Source organism: Cyprinus carpio, chromosome B6 (genome assembly GCF_018340385.1).
Source record: "Cyprinus carpio isolate SPL01 chromosome B6, ASM1834038v1, whole genome shotgun sequence".
Lineage (NCBI taxonomy): Eukaryota > Metazoa > Chordata > Actinopteri > Cypriniformes > Cyprinidae > Cyprinus > Cyprinus carpio.
The window spans coordinates 14,974,972-14,991,001 of record NC_056602.1 but is presented as its reverse complement, the minus strand read 5'-3'; the positions used below and the strand labels follow the sequence as shown (position 1 = coordinate 14,991,001).

Genomic DNA, 16,030 nt, shown 5'->3' with positions numbered 1-16,030 from the left:
GTACACTGAAGCAATGGCTGCTGTTAATTCAGTTTTGTCACCACAGGAATAAGTTACATCATAAAGCTATAAACATTTCACACATCATTTCAATGTTTTTAATGTATTTAATGTAACACATTAAAAAAAATCATACCGATCCCAAAATGATAGTTTACCATGGCCAAGTAAAAAAGCTCATTAAAAGACACTTATATCATATTAGTGACATATTCATCACAACTACATAAAAATTCAGGGTCTCTCACGCAGACACATGTGGAGATGAACAGACACAAGAAACTAAGGACTCACTCACCTCAAGGTCATAGAACTCCTGAGCATCATCCAGGCCCTGGACACGGATCTGCAGGCCCCTGCTGTGGCCTTTCCCTCCTGCTCCCATAGCTGAACTGAGGCTCTGCCCGGGCTCCAGGGTGCTGATGCCGGTGTTGTACTGAGCTCCGAGCCGTGTCCCTGCAGGGGTCTGCAATGAGCGGTAGGTGCCCTCGATCTCACCCATAGCTGCTCCCAATGCAGCCTGCCCCTTCTCTCACACACATATACACACCCCTGCCTGGAGACAACAGAACAATCAAAGAAATGACACAATGATACGAAATCTCAAGCCAGTTCTACAGGAACTGATATTATGGTACAATCTGAAAGAACTAATCCAAGATACAAAGACAGGAAAACAGATGAAACCGGATCTGCAGAGACAGCAATTAGCATCTAGAATCAGGATTTTTTAAAGAAAGAAAGATAAGAATATAATTTATATTCATTGTATTAATGTTATGATTAGGTAAACTGATATTTTATTCCTGCTACTAAACACACTAATGACCATAACAACCTAAATCATACATCTATAAACATCTGAAAGTGCATAGCAGGCATATATATATATATATATATATATATATATATATATATATATATATATATATATATATATATATATATATATATATATATATATATAAAATAAAGCACACAGTTTAAGATTTAAACCAGCCATTTAAATTTTTTTGATTTTTTAAATCTTTTTTTTTTTTTATAGTTAAATTAAAAGTCTTTGCACATTTTGTATACAATTGGTCGAGTTTATCCGTGTTTTGGCGTATGTTTAATTTCACTGGAAAAATCAATATTAAAGATAAGTGGAAAAGTTAAAATATCGTTGAAATATCAGCCAAAACAATAATCGAAGTAAGTGTTCAACAAACAGATTATGCCGACATTATTTAAAGTCTCCATGTGTCGACAGATCTTTTGTTATGTTGATCGAGGTTCTGTTTTTTTTAGCTCTAACATAATTTAAAATAAACAATGCATGGATGAATCATTTGCAATAAAATCAATGAGATGAATTTAGAAAGAAATAAGAATTTTTACATTTAATGCCAACTTTAAAGGAGAGGCATGAGTCAATCAGAACTGATGCATTTATTGTATTGTCAACCTTGATTGACTAATTGTTAAGGTTTCAAGTCAAGCATTCACAGCTGCTCTACACTTTAAAAAAAAAAAATCTGATGACATTTACACCGAGATAGTGTGATCCGACTCCTTTTCCTTCACATGACAATTCACAAAGTTCCTGTCATTATTGGCCAACACAATAGCAGTGACATGACCACAAAACACAAGCTCACATTAGCCATTGCAAAATACTAATGTATTGCCAAATTTAGCAGTGACTTTGCATGAGGTCTGATTAACACTGGCAACACTAGAGGCATCAATGCAACACGACCAACTCAAACAAGCTCCACTTTAACTCTCTTGATCTCTCTAAAGTAACAGGGACAACTGAGAATAACATTCATTAAAGCCAACATCATTCAGCATGTTTCTGGCTCTTTAATGCAACAGGTTGGTTTAAGAAATTTGACTGGAATGCCTTCAAAGCACAGGCTCACTTACAAGCTGTGATCCAAACTGACCTATTTCCACTCATAGGAATGAAGTTTACATTTGAGAAGGAATAACGTTACTTTATCCCGGAGTTTGAGCAAAATCCTTCAACTGAATAAGCCAATGATCAGCGACCATTAATCTCTTTTGTTTTAGTAATGAAAATAAATTTCTGATTGCAGGCTGCACTTGATAATGCAAAAATGTTGAAACCAATTAAACGAAAAGCCGACATAAACTCTGGAGTTGTGTAATATAATGAGATAAAGCTGCATGGAACCAAGATAAAAAAATAAATAAAAAAATCTCTGTAATAGCGTAACCCCTCACGACAAACTTATTTTACTCGTCGTATTTCACAAACACCGACAAAAACATCCTTAGCTGCGACGAAAATAAAAGCACACATTTTGCTGTTTGTCATTACAGAGATGAAACAAAGACTGAGAAAGTTTAGTCAAACCACACAAACATGCGAAGAGACCATAAAACTCTATCGTATGCTTCACTGAGACCCTTTTAAATAAGCTACTGCCAATATAATTGATTTGAATTTGCTTTTAATCTCTATTTTGAGATAAATCGATATCATACCTTTTATTTTTCGCCTGGTATTTGTTCAACTCTAAATGAGTTACACGTCCGACCGTCGTTGTAGGCGAACTGCGGCCAAGGCTCCGCTCTGATTGGACGACTTCAGACAGATCCTGCCTTCTATTGGTTTAGACTCGCAGTGAAATGGTCATCAGCTATTGGCTGAAAGGTATACCTGCGGATTAATTTGATTGGTTTCGAAATGCCATGCAGTTTGATAATATAATATAATATAATATAATATAATATAATATAATATAATATAATATAATATAATATAATATAATATAATATGTGGATAAAATGTCAAAATGTGGTTGAAATAATGTTACATTGTCATTAAGTTTAACACAATATTTATGTAAAAATTCAAACAACATGCTTATTCTCGTGTGTAGCTACATATTAAAATATTTAAAAGAATAAGGGAGCATATTACATTTTATTGTGTTTTAAATGAGTAAAAACCGAACTGACCAATGGGCAAGACATATAGGATAGTGGCAAATTTTTACTAATAAGTATTTGGGGTGAAAGTAATAAGTCTTTAATACGTCATAAATTGTTTTTTGCCTGACAAGACTGTTACACTGAATAACATTTTAGTGGGTCTCTTCTGTAAATCAGGGAAAAAAATTATAATATTTATTTTTTCTCAGAAAAAACAACAACAATTTAAAGCAGTATTACACTTACTGTTTTTATGCTTACACCCTTTTTCGTCTTTGAGCCATTTACATTAAATCGTATTTAACAAATAAAAAACAAAAGTCAACCCATGTTTTATGTTGAAGTGCTGCCTAATATACTGTCTAGTTACAGAGTTGTTGCTAGTTATAGAGGCCAAAAAAAACTCTAGTTGTGTCTGTGCACTATATCATATTTCCAGGAAAATTACAGGAAAACCAAATAATGAAATATTGTTTGTTCACATGCAAAATAAGGGAAGCTTCAAACTTCACATGTAAGTTGTCATTCAAAACAGTGAACATATAAGCAAATAAGTGTGGAATGTTGAGGTGTCAAATGACCAAAAACTGACAAAAATGGAACAGAGGGATATGGATAATATTACACATTTATTTTAAACAGAATGGAGAATAACAGAAGGGAATAAGCATGACCTGCATCGTACATTAGGCTTCACAAAAAAATAAAAAAAAATAAAATAAAAAAAGCAACTCAGAGTTTGCAAGCTGGAGCAAAAATAAGTATTGACCACATTATTTGTTGCAAACCATAGAAAGTAGTCTCAGTGTTTCTTAAATCACATGCAGAGATGTTTGAAGTTGTTCTGTAAAACCAGACACATAAAATATATATAAACCAAGACCAAAAGACCAACTGACCAACTGGCAGTAGTTCAGTTAAATTATACATAGATTGTACATATAATTATTTACTAATTTATTTAAAGTCAGTATGTGAAAAAATGCAAATTGCAAAGTAGACAGTCTCTCATTTGAAGCATTTTGTGGTTGGAAGTTCAAGGTCCCCGCTGCGCTGTTTTAACAGGCGTGTGGCTGTCTGTAGGACATGATACCGCTGACGAAGATGACGTCTCTGCACATGTTCATTGGTGATCTCTACAACACATGCAGTGGAGAACCAGCCCCGCTGTCCGTCCTGTACCCTGCGGCCTTCCAGAAACCCTACAAAAGACCAGAAACGAGAGAATTAGCATGCCAATTAAAAAAAAAAAACGTTCACTGATTTTAGAATTATTGAATTCTGAATGACAGGGTTGTGTTGCAACAGTACCATCTGGAGTCTTCTGCATGACGTTGATCATATCTCCCAGCTGTAGACTAAGCTCCCCTTGTTGTTTTCCACTGTACACCTCTATACATCGCACCTGAGGACAGTCTAGACACAGTGCCTATTTGATTCAAATTTGTACATTGTTTTTTTATTTTTTTTCACAAATGTATTATAATTCTAAAGAGCATCTACACAGTTAAATGTTTTCTCTGATTAAAAACAGATGTTTCCCATTTTTGTAAACACAAACTTGAAGCCATTGACACTTTTGCCCCCTAGTGGACAATGTGAAGCTGCACAAGCTTTTGTTTATTGTATAATATTTATTATTTATAGAACTGCCAAAGTTAAGCAAAACACAAGATCAGACATATATTCACATAAATATGTGTTTTGTTATGTGATATTTAGAGGTAACCTAACTGATCCCAAATCATTGTTAGCCATATATGTAATAGATAATAATGCAAAGAAAAATTATTATTATTATTATATTATATAATAATGAAGTATAAAAATTAAATATTTTCTATTACATTGTTCAATTAAAGCAAAGAGTCAAAAAGCAAAAATGGTGTCATTATGATATATGTATTATAATATTTTTTTGGTTTCTGTTAAACTGACTCAAACAAACACACATAAAAACAAGTATTGCATTTAGTGATTCATTCTTACCCCACTCTTCATACACGGTATCCTCTCTATCTCGTCGTCCACCCAAGAGCTCCACCCACAAGTCCTTCTCAGCTCTAAGAAAACAAGTGTTTATTGAGGGCAAGGATTTTATATGATTTGAAATGGTTTGCTTTCATCTTCCCATAAAGGCCATGTTGTGTCTGTCAGTTTGATGGTTCTTTGCATTGTGGGTACTAACTCTGAATTTGTTTGCAGTAGAAGTTGAGAGGTGGTGCTCCGGTGATTATGCAAAAGGTCGAGCCTAAATATCCGGTTCAGCTCACATCCCTCCAGCTCCTCCTCCAGATCTTTGCCCTCGGTCACTTCTATCAGAGAGCGGTGCACGTAGTCATGAACTACAAAACGATCCAATCTGCATTCATAAAAGACATTAACACCTGAGGATGGGTAGGTATACAGATACAAAAATGTGACCCTGGACCACAAAGCCAGTCATAAGGGGAAATTTTTCAAAATTGGGAGTTTATACATCTGAAAGCTGAATAAATAAGCTTTCTGTATGGTTTGTTAGGGTAGGACGATATTTGGCCGAGATACATATATTTAAATATCTGGAATATGAGTGTGCAAAATACTGAAAGAAAAAGCCTTTAAAGTTGTACAAATTAATGTCCTTAGCAATGCGTATTACTAATCAAAAATTACGTTTTAATATATTTACGGTATAGGAAATTCACAAAATATCTTCATGGAACATGATCACAATAGTGACCATAAAAAAAGGTTTTATTTATAAAGCTCTAAAATCCTTACTTGACTGATGTTTTATTGCACTTCCTGCAAATAGTGAAAAAAATAAAGGGTCTCAATCAAATAGGTGCAGTTTCACATGATTAGTTCTAATTGTCACATGACCAAAGCACTTTATTTTGTTTTGCACCTTGAGAAGATGATGGCTGCATCAAAGCTCCAAAACGAAAGGCTATTAAAGCATGTTAACTTAAAGATATGACAAAGATTTTTTGTACACATTATCTTTAAGGTGTCTAGTATTAATATATAAATTCACATATATTCAGTTTCGTTGATTGTGGTCATAGAATGAGTAAACATCTTGATGGTCACAACAGTGCAGTTGTTAGCGAAAATTACATTAAAAGTGACGTGACATACAGCCAAGCATGTTGACCCATACTCAGAATTCGTGCTCTGCATTTAACCCATCCAAAGTGCATGCATGCACACATGCATGGAGCAGTGGGCAGCCATTTATGCTGCAGCACCTGGGGAGCAGTTGGGGGTTCGGTGTCTTGCTCAAGGGCACCTCAGTCGTGGTATTGCCAGCCCAAGACTCGAACTCACAACCTTAGGGTTAAGAGTCAAACTCTCTAACCACTAGGCCATGATTTCCCCAACTTAAATTGTTGCAATGACAAAATATTGCACTAAATTAAAAGTTCAATTGTTACAAATAAGTTACAATGTTGATGTTGTAATACTGGTAGCACTAATATAAAAAATCGGATGATATATTTTACAAAAAGTAACAATTTTGAAAAATGTTGATGGTTGTATTTTTTGTCTTTTATCTCAGTATTCCTATCAATGTTGTATATGGGATTTATTGCATAATAGTAACCCTAGAATGTGATCAAACAGTTTAAAATAGCTGGGCTAAGATATATAACAATTTTTATGACTGCAGAAATATGTTAATTCAGTACACATATTATTCCATCGCACCGGTCACAATTGCGACCGACCATAAAACACAATTATTCACATACTTTTCCAAAACAAATTCAAAAAATAATTATGGGTTAGTATCCTAATGATTTTAGCATTAAAGAAAAATAAATAATTTTGACCCATACAGTGTATTGTTGGCTATTGCTAAAAATATAATCGTGCTACTTATGACTGGTTTTGTGCTCCAGGGTCACAAATGACCATCTGCTGCATCTATAGTGTTTAAACATTTGGGTCAGTAAGATTTTTTTTTTTTTTTAAAATTAATTTTTTTTTTTTGTTATTAAATTGAATTGAAAGTGACAGTACAACATTAATAACATTACAGTGATTTCAGTTTCAAATAAATGCTGTTCTTCTGAACTTTCTATTCATCACAGAATCCTAAAGAAATGATCAGAGTTTCCAAAAAAGCAGGACAAATATTTTCAACACTAATGATAATAAGAGTGTTTGTTGAGCATCAAATCAGCATATTAAAAGGATTTCTAAAGGATCATGTGATGCTGAAAACATGACTGCTGGCCATAACATAATTATCGATATTCAGACACATTTTGATATCAGTGCAAACCAGATAGATAGAAGAGTTAAATCTGTCACTTTAAATAACGGAGACACCCATAAGATAGAAGATATATAAGGAACAATCCATCTTCTAGAAACTAAAACCTAATAAAAATTGAAGAAACTTCTCACTAAGTAAACATTTAAATCAGCTCATTTGATAAACTAATTGATTTGGCTCTCTTACCCTTTCCTGGTGGCCACGAGCAGCAGATCATTAAAGAGGAACAGAAGTACAGGACACAGTTTTCTCTGGCCAAACATGTTTTCCTTCAAAGAGATTTGCACCAGATCTCCCTGCTTCACAAGCCAGCGGGAGGCAGAAACAAGAGGCAGGGCCTGAGAGAGACAGAACGATCCAAAAACAGACAGACGATTGATGAAAAGAGTAAATTACACATTACAAAATGTATATGTAAACAGTTTCCCAACGACCACCTGCAACTACAGTACCTTGCATGCAAACTTAATCTTGTTAGCAATCTGCACTATTTCTTCCATTTGTTTCATTCTGCCCACCTGCCAGTTGCAAGCTTCTAAAAGCTGTAGGTGAAGCACAAAGCATACAACATAATGCAGCAAACTGATTTTTATACAAAAGCAGTCTATTGAGAAAATGTTTAGCAGCTTGGCATTCATACCCTGGAGATCTCCGTCAGAGCTCTCAATGCTGAGGCCTCACAGTCTGACCCTGGAACGGCCTTCTTCTGGATATTCTGCATTGCATCGAAATGTTTGACATATTCAGTGATGTAACATTTAAAAACAATGAAACGTTCTCATGCTAATAATGCCTGTGCTTCTCATCACTCACCTCCATTAGGACTTTAAGCCGAGTGATTCTCTGAAAAGGCAGTGAAAGGAAAGATTTGAGGGGTAGTCGGTTGCATCGAGGGTCTTCCTGTAGTTTATGCAAGATCTCCACAATCTGAGGACTCTCTTTTCTGATCACAGTACAGCATAGATTATAAATATATTCGATTTTTTAAACAATTTTATCAGAAACATCTGTAGAATACAGTACAACCAATTTGCATAAACAAACATCAAGCACTATTCTTTTACCCAAGGTTGTGTAATGTCTGCTCCTGATAGGGCATATTACGGATGTAATTTATATAAGCATCAAAGGGTCCCAGAGCATATTGGTGTACAACATCACAGATTACGTCGCAGAACACACTCGAGGCCAGCTCCAACAGCATCACATCCCTGAAGCTAAGAAACGAGTTATAGGTTTAGTATTTGGTCACAATTAAAAATGCCTGAATTTAATTGCATTATACAACATATAGCTTAAAAAGTGCCACATGCAAATGAATGATGCTAAAGTTTTTTCCACAACTAACTTTTCGGAGCCACTTTAACAGTTATTTTTGATTTAAAGGTCATTTTCCATGGATGTCTGAAGTCACTTCAGTTCACATAAGTTCATCAAACTGATATATGAAAATGTTCCAACAGAAAAGTTAACCAGAATGTGTTCAGTTAAAAATACTAGTAATGTGAAATATTATTACAATTTAAATTTAATTTGTAAATTTTATTCGTGTGATGGCCGAACTGAATTTTCAGAAGCCAGTAATCCAGTTTTCCGTGTCACATGATCCTTCAGAAGTAATTCAAATATGTTGATTTGGGGTTCAAGAAACATTTCCTGTTATTATCAATGTCAAAATCCATTGTGCTGCCTAATATGTTTGTGGAAATGATGCTACATTTTTAGGACTGTTTTATATATATATATATATATATATATATATATATATATATATATATATATATATATATATATATATATATATATATATATATATTTAAAATATAACTTTGTTGTAAGAGTGTGAAAGCCTTTGCTCTCCATTTTAATCAATTTATCACATTATAAAGTATTCAAAAATAAACCCAAATTTTGTTTGAATGGTAATGCACATAAGAAATAATATCAGTATATTCAGTCCCAACATTATAATCTTCTGAACATGACAATGAACACAGGAAGCAATCATATCTAAATGTTTTCTCCTCAGAAATTTTTTCTGCAGACTTGCTACAGACTTTATATTGTATACACAATGTCTGGTTCTTACCTTTGACTGATCTCTCTGATCTTTGCAATGCTAGAAAACAATGACTTTCTGTCTCTTGGTGCCAAAGCGTCTTTCAGCACTGAAGATTCTTGAAAATGCTCCACAGCCACCGTCAAGCTCTGAAGATAGGACTGCTCAGATGTAACAACCTCATACAGATGCTGGTAAAGTGTTGAAGGGATGTGAATGACAGGCAAAGGCAAAGAATGTTGGGAGAAAGTGTGGAGAACATCAGAGAATATAAAGTATATGTCATGAAAAACAGGTATTACCAAGTTTTATACACTTTAGGGTACCTCTTGAAGCTTTAGCTGTCCCTTACTGAGCCGATGTAGTATTCCACTGTCTCTTACAATGTTTCGGTCTTGCCACAAGTTCTCCACCAACTTTGCCTTAGTATCAGCACACATGGAAATGCAGTCTCTCTTAGAAGGGCTTTTGATCAGTTTGTCCACCAAACCAGGAAGAGGCAGCATTGTTGGACTCCTTTGAGAAGTTTCAAGTATGTTCTTAGAGAGATTCTCCCTATCTGTTTCTTGGTATTTTATCACAGAAGGAACGTTCTCTGGACTCTCTCCATTGGAAACACCTGAGATGGATACATTTTCACACAGTCTTTCTCCATCAGTCAGTCTTTTGGTGTGAAAGCACAGTTTGCACATCTCTAACTGAGAGTTACTAAACATTTTGGGAGCGTGATCTCCTTTAGCCTTAAATACTTTTGGCTTTTTGGTGCTACAATCTCTCTCTTTAGTTGCTCCTGAGAATCTTTTGTGTAGCTCAGAAACCAAACTTTCCCTGACAAGGTCGCTGGGCAATCCAACTTCATTGTACTCAGTTTTGGTTTTATCGTGGACACTGATTGGTTTTGACAGAGATCGATGTGGAAGGGGTGTGCCATTGGTAGCTGGAGAGAACGAGATAATCATTGCAAGGTAAGATTTAACAATGAAATACTACTACACAGTGATAATAACGGTGGAATTAGAGTTCCTTGATTATCTGTGGGGCAGCACTTGTGAGCTGGCGCATTCAGACTGGACTGATGTTGTGTCTACATCCATATAAACTCTCTCATCAATATCATTCTTTGGTGCTTTGCCAACAAAATTGGATAACACTAGATCAGGGATAGGCAACTTCGGTCCTGGAGGGCCACTGTCCTGCAGAATTTAGCTCCAACCCTAATTAAACACACCTGAACAAGGCAATCAGTGTTTTCGGGATTACTAGATAGATACAGGCAGGTGAGTTTTTATGAGGGCTGAAGCTAAACTCTGCAGGATAGTGGCCCTCCAGGACCGGAGTTGCCTATCCCTGCACTAGATCCTCCATTCAGACTGCTGACACATTGGTTCTCAAACAATAAGAAACTTGAAAGTGCATTATTCACATATACCCTCTTATGTTTGGAGCCCCAAATACACTAGTGATTTATATGTAACAATAATTAAAAAATTAAGCTGTTCTGCCAACTCTTACATTTATGCATTTAGTAGACAATTTTCTCCAAAACGTTTTTAGGTGGTACAAAGGGCCTTGGGGTGTTAGACCCAAAACATGAAGGGTAAAAATGGCTGACTATATGATAGTTGGTGTATTTTTGACTCGAGAGATGCCTGTAAGTCACAGAGCAATGAGAAATAAATTCAAATCATTATGGCAAATGAACACTCACCCATCATAGAGATCATTTGCTCTGGCTCTTTGGGAAGAGGTCTGGCAGGTACAGGTATGCTCGGAGGGAATCGTTTTGATTTATGTGAGGTAGTTTTTGGACGACTGTGCCGGTTTTCCAAATGAGTGTCATTATTCTTTCCATCTGTGGAAACAGATTGGTGAATGTTTGCCAGTGGTTAACAGATTTACTCACATGTGCTGTCATGACAGTAGGATGTTGTCCATGCAGGACTGGTTTTGCTCAGTCATCATCTAGGAGTTTATGTTTATGAATTGGAATTAGACGTTCTGTGTGGTGTACCTGGATAAGCTTGGTCTGAAGTAGGTGTGACATAATTCATAATGATATTATGGACAGGCCGTGATTTCTCAACATGGATCTGCATCTTTGGAAGATGAGGTTTTGGGATTGGTTTTATCTTTGGGGAAGTGACCAGACCATGTGTGGCAATATCTTGGCGTGGGTTTTGTCTGCTGGGAGGCCTGGCGTTGGTGGTCCTTCTCTTGGACATCTCTCCTCAAAATAAAGTCTGTCACTCTGTGCCATTTCTCACCTTTAAGCGGAGGTTTAGGGGGACAGTAAGTTTTAGATGCAGGACACTTTTGGCATGGATATAGTTCTCTGTATCCATCTGGCCCTGGCATGGCCTTTGGACTCCTGTAAAGAAGAGCAGATGGGAGCACAATGCTACTTATTAATTGTCAGTGTAAATTTTGTAAAATTATTTTAAAAATTTGTGGCAACACAAATGACTATTAATTGCTTACTAGCATGCCTTTTATTAACATATTGGCTGTTTATTAGTACCCAATAGTTAAACTTAACTACCTCACTAACCATTAATAAGCATCAAATTATGAGTTTATTGTGGCAAATGTCATGGTTAATGGTTTGTTAATGGCAAGAATTGGACCTAAAAATAAAGAGTGACCAAATTTGTCTATTTAAGTAATGGAAATGAAAGATCTTTTGATTTTAGAAGTAATTGTGCAATTACATAAAGTTGTGACATAAATTTACACTATAATGCATTTTAATTTAATATCAAATAACATGCAATTGAGTTTCTGCACATTCGGTTTGCACAAGTATATGTTTTTAAGTATATTATTTCCATAAGAAATATATTTTTCATTTTTTGAGTATGCCAAAGTGTACTTCTGGTTCCCATTGACTTTCAGTGTATGGAGAAGAAAAACACACACACACACACACACACACACACACACACACACACACACACACACACACACACACACAATTTATGTCTATTAGAACTAAAATGGTTTGGTTCCCCATCATTCTTCAAAATATCTTCTTTTGTTTTCTGCAGAGGAAAAAAAAATATACAGGTTTGGAACAACATGAGGGTATGTTTTGGGTGGACTATCCCATGTGTAAAGGTCCTGACAGAGAGAGAGAGAGTGATCTGATCTGATCTGATCTGACTGCACACAAGAGCTCAGACAAACTTGCCTTTTTGTTTGTGCTCTCTGAAAAGTGATGATTCAGCATATTGGCCCAGATGAACTTTGAATGATCTCATTTGAGAAAAGAGAAAGGTCATTTGTTGACACTTGAGGTGTCTGTAGTACACTGAGAGTTAAAATATGTGCTAATACATAACTACAGATTCTTTTATAAACATTTTGTGCACTGATAATAGGTTTCCTTTAGGTACTTAATGGCTGACAAGTGGGAACATTTTACCTAAAACCCACCCCACACACACACACACACACACACACACACACACACACACACACACACACACACACACACACACACACACACACAGAAGCCCACCAGTTATTTCCTTTTTATGGGCACAGCTGGATCATGTAAAGAGCTGTTGTTGGGATTTCCCACTTTTCCCATCTCAGGAGATCCGGTCACACATGTCTCCGCTTGCTGTCAACTCAGCTATACTGTATCATCTAAGACATTCCTACTAAACTGAGTCGAGCAGATAATGTTTCCTTAGGCTTTCTGCTAATTAAGTCACATTTATAATGGAATGTGGAAATTTCCCACTTTTCATAAATGTCACAATGACTGAAAATGTAGGGAAAACCAGCATGCCCAGTAATGAAGTAATTGTTTTAATATGGGTGGGAAGGGCAAGAGGAGCTTGTAGGTAAAGGCCACTGCCCCAGTTAAGAACTGCACATTTTAAGGTTTTTTTTTTTATTAAAGTAAACATACACTGTAATAATAATTTAAAAAATGGATTGTATTAGTTTTAAAAAGTTTTTTTTTATTAACTTTTCAATGAATTTTGAAAACCATGTTAATTGGTTAATAGCAAACTTTCTTCACTATATACAGTGAAAAACTGCAATCAGTCTAACAGGACATTTCATATAGGAGTTTGTACAGTAAAATACTTTACAGTTTTTGTGACGAAGTGAAGAACAAGTCATCCTATAATTTGCATTTTATAACTTTTTTGACTGCACCTTGTGTATATGTGTGCACCTTCTATATGGATTTTACCTCCGTTTGTAGAAAAGTAACTTTTGATAAACTTTTATTCCACATGTGGCTTTCTCATTACCACCTGTGTTTTCGATGCTTGTCAGTGTGTTATAAAGGTACAAAAAAATGTTAGTACTTCAGTAGTTTGATGTAAATTACATAGCAGTATATCAGTAAATAGTCATCTAGCAATTATTCATCTCTGGACAACTGAATATAACAAGTGGCTGACTTTAGTTCACTTTCCCCTGCAATGAAATGTTCGTGAGAAAACAATGCAGTCAGTGTACCCAATACCCATAGAAATCCTTGTCAAATTTCTTTTCCAACAGCTTCAAGACACAACAGATGGAAGATAAGAAAAATGCATCTTGGATATGTGCATATGAGAATGAAGGGCCAGACACTATTATGCAACAGGGTGCAAACATTTAAAATGACTTTGTACAAGCAAAAACCATTAAGTGTATACTGTATGTATGTATTTATTTAAACATTTTACAACCATTACTTTCACATTAATGTTTCTCATCTCTTAAACCTCATAATTTAAATTTTGTATCAATGTTTCTGTAAATACACTTGATATTGGATATAGCCATATAGCAGATGCAGTATTGCATTGCATTACAATAAGACATAAAAATATATTCCCATATTATAGTAAAATAATTATTAAAAGTAATATTAAGTAAACAAAAACGTCCACTTACCTTATTTTGTATTCACTGCTTTTAATTCTGAAATGTTGTCCACCTCTTGATGCTTTGCAAACTTAATAAACTGACACCCTCAGCCAACACTAACTGATTCTACCTAACAGTGGGAATGCCTCTATCCCTTGTAACTGTTGAATTCAGTCGCGACTTCAAATGTAGACAGAGGGGAGGGAAGAAAGAAGATCCGTCCCGACACGCCAGTGTAAAGTCAGTCAGGTAAGAAGTCTGGAATCCACTCATAATGCATCCTAGTGTAACTTATACTTGGGTTATTAAAACAAAATACAGATTTTGTTATAAAAATCATGACATAAAACTAGTCACACTATCAGAACAATATATAGTCAAAAAGACTAAGTTTGGAATGGCATTCAGTTATATTTCATACATACCTCCTATTATTAGCCCAATTCCAGTTCAGTCACTTTTAGGTGATAACAATATATTTAAGGAGATATCTAAAAACATAACTCAGTGGAAAAAATGTGGTTTAGAACTGTGGTCTAACTCTAAATTGATGAGAAAATTCAAACTAGAGCATCAGATGAGAATATTAAGTTGGATTGGTTATGATTTTCAGTTCTACACCGCTCAGATGGATAAAAGGTTTCAAAGCTGGGCACAAAAAAGAATAACTGCTTGCTGTTCAAGATTTTCAGGATTTAATGATCAAATTTGGCCTGGAGAAACAGGATTTTTTATAGATTTTTACAAGTTAGACACTATTATGATACGAAAATCAGAAGAGTTACAAATGATTATCCCCCTTTGATAAATATGTTAAGGTGTATAATACAAATACGTGTGAAAAACAATTAATATCTGGTTTATATTGTATCCAAGATATTAAAGGCCATTCTACTCAGTATATCAAAGGAAAGTACGAAAAGAAAATGCAAAAAAATTAAATAAATAAATTAAATTTATTTTTAAAAAAATGCAGAAAATGTGGGACCAGTCATTGCAGGGCTTTTTGTTGGAAAAATATATTGTGCTTCTTCATTAAGCCCAAAGTGAAAGCAAATCAGAAAGGAATGACAAATCAGGGCTCCTGGTGGAGGCAATGTGGGACATTATTGGCTGATCATGTACATGCCATCTGGACTTGTCCAGTCTTGAATCTGTTTTGGTCAGAAATACATTCTAGCATAGAAGAAATCTTGGAAATTGAGATTGGAAAACCCGCTTATATTCTATTTCTGTTTCAGTTAATAATATGAATAAATATTTACTCAGGATTCTACTAGCAGCAGCAAAAAAAAAACAAACAAAAAAAAAACATTATTTGTCTATGGCTCCAGCGGAACTCAGTGGGAACAAATAGTTACAGAAATTTACAAGATGGAAAGACTATCATTCAGGTTGAGACTGCAAAAAGAGACTTTTAAAAAACACTGGGGAACATGGGCAATAAATCAAAACAGAGAGAAGACAGATAAATGCCAAAGTGGAATATGTAACCTATATTCATTAATGTAAATGTATCAATGAATCAAGGGCTGCTTGTTAGAATGCCTACAGAAATTAATACTATGTTTATAAATGTATGGTCAAAAATATTTACGTTTACTTGCTTACAGACATTTGCTTATATTGTAACTGGTTGACCAGACCAAAATTTCTTTCACTATTTGTGTTATACTTTGGAAAAATATTTATGTTTGTACCCATGAAGGAGTGTTGTTTGAAAAAAAAGAAAAAAAGGAAATGACTAATTATTATGACTCATGCTACATCTCAAAAGTCATCAAATTATTCACATTATACTTCAATATAAAGTGCAATATGTAAACAGACCAAAGTTGCCCAAGCTATGTTAATTGCTGCATGAAACAATATTAAATCAAGTT

General features: G+C 35.0%; 2 protein-coding genes across 2 annotated transcripts in view; both read right to left on the bottom strand.

The window, feature by feature from the left end:
* The window catches only part of farp2 (FERM, RhoGEF and pleckstrin domain protein 2), a 52,701-nt gene extending 50,065 nt beyond the window's left edge, over positions 1-2,636 (bottom strand). Inside the window, exons 1-2 of the mRNA XM_042725814.1 lie at positions 2,497-2,636; positions 299-556 (exon numbers count right to left, since the gene is read on the bottom strand). Coding sequence (XP_042581748.1) covers positions 299-502 — 204 coding nt within the window. The 5' untranslated portion in view covers positions 503-556; positions 2,497-2,636. The remainder of the gene's footprint in view (positions 1-298; positions 557-2,496) is intronic.
* A 758-nt stretch (positions 2,637-3,394) lies between these two features.
* LOC109088357 (ephexin-1) lies at positions 3,395-14,296 on the bottom strand. Its single transcript, XM_042725804.1, has 14 exons — positions 14,175-14,296; positions 11,284-11,640; positions 10,981-11,124; positions 9,599-10,209; positions 9,303-9,463; positions 8,278-8,430; positions 8,027-8,156; positions 7,854-7,928; positions 7,666-7,755; positions 7,400-7,551; positions 5,135-5,308; positions 4,936-5,009; positions 4,258-4,362; positions 3,395-4,148 (listed from the first exon to the last, which is right to left on the bottom strand). Exons 2-14 carry the CDS (start codon positions 11,492-11,494, stop codon positions 3,955-3,957), a joined length of 2,274 nt encoding a protein of 757 aa, XP_042581738.1. The 5' UTR covers positions 11,495-11,640; positions 14,175-14,296; the 3' UTR covers positions 3,395-3,954.
* Positions 14,297-16,030: the final 1,734 nt, after the last annotated feature.

What these genes read in the sequence shown, in the direction of transcription:
- LOC109088357 (XM_042725804.1), bottom strand. Translation starts at nt 11,494, where the DNA reads ATGTCCAAGAGAAGGACCACCAACGCCAGGCCTCCCAGCAGACAAAAC. An exon ending in ATCAGAGAGATCAGTCAAAG is followed by an intron (nt 8,431 to 9,302) that starts GTAAGAACCAGA and finishes CTCGTTTCTTAG; the next exon opens with CTTCAGGGATGTGATGCTGT. An exon ending in CTACTGCAAACAAATTCAGA is followed by an intron (nt 5,010 to 5,134) that starts GTTAGTACCCAC and finishes TTGTTTTCTTAG; the next exon opens with AGCTGAGAAGGACTTGTGGG.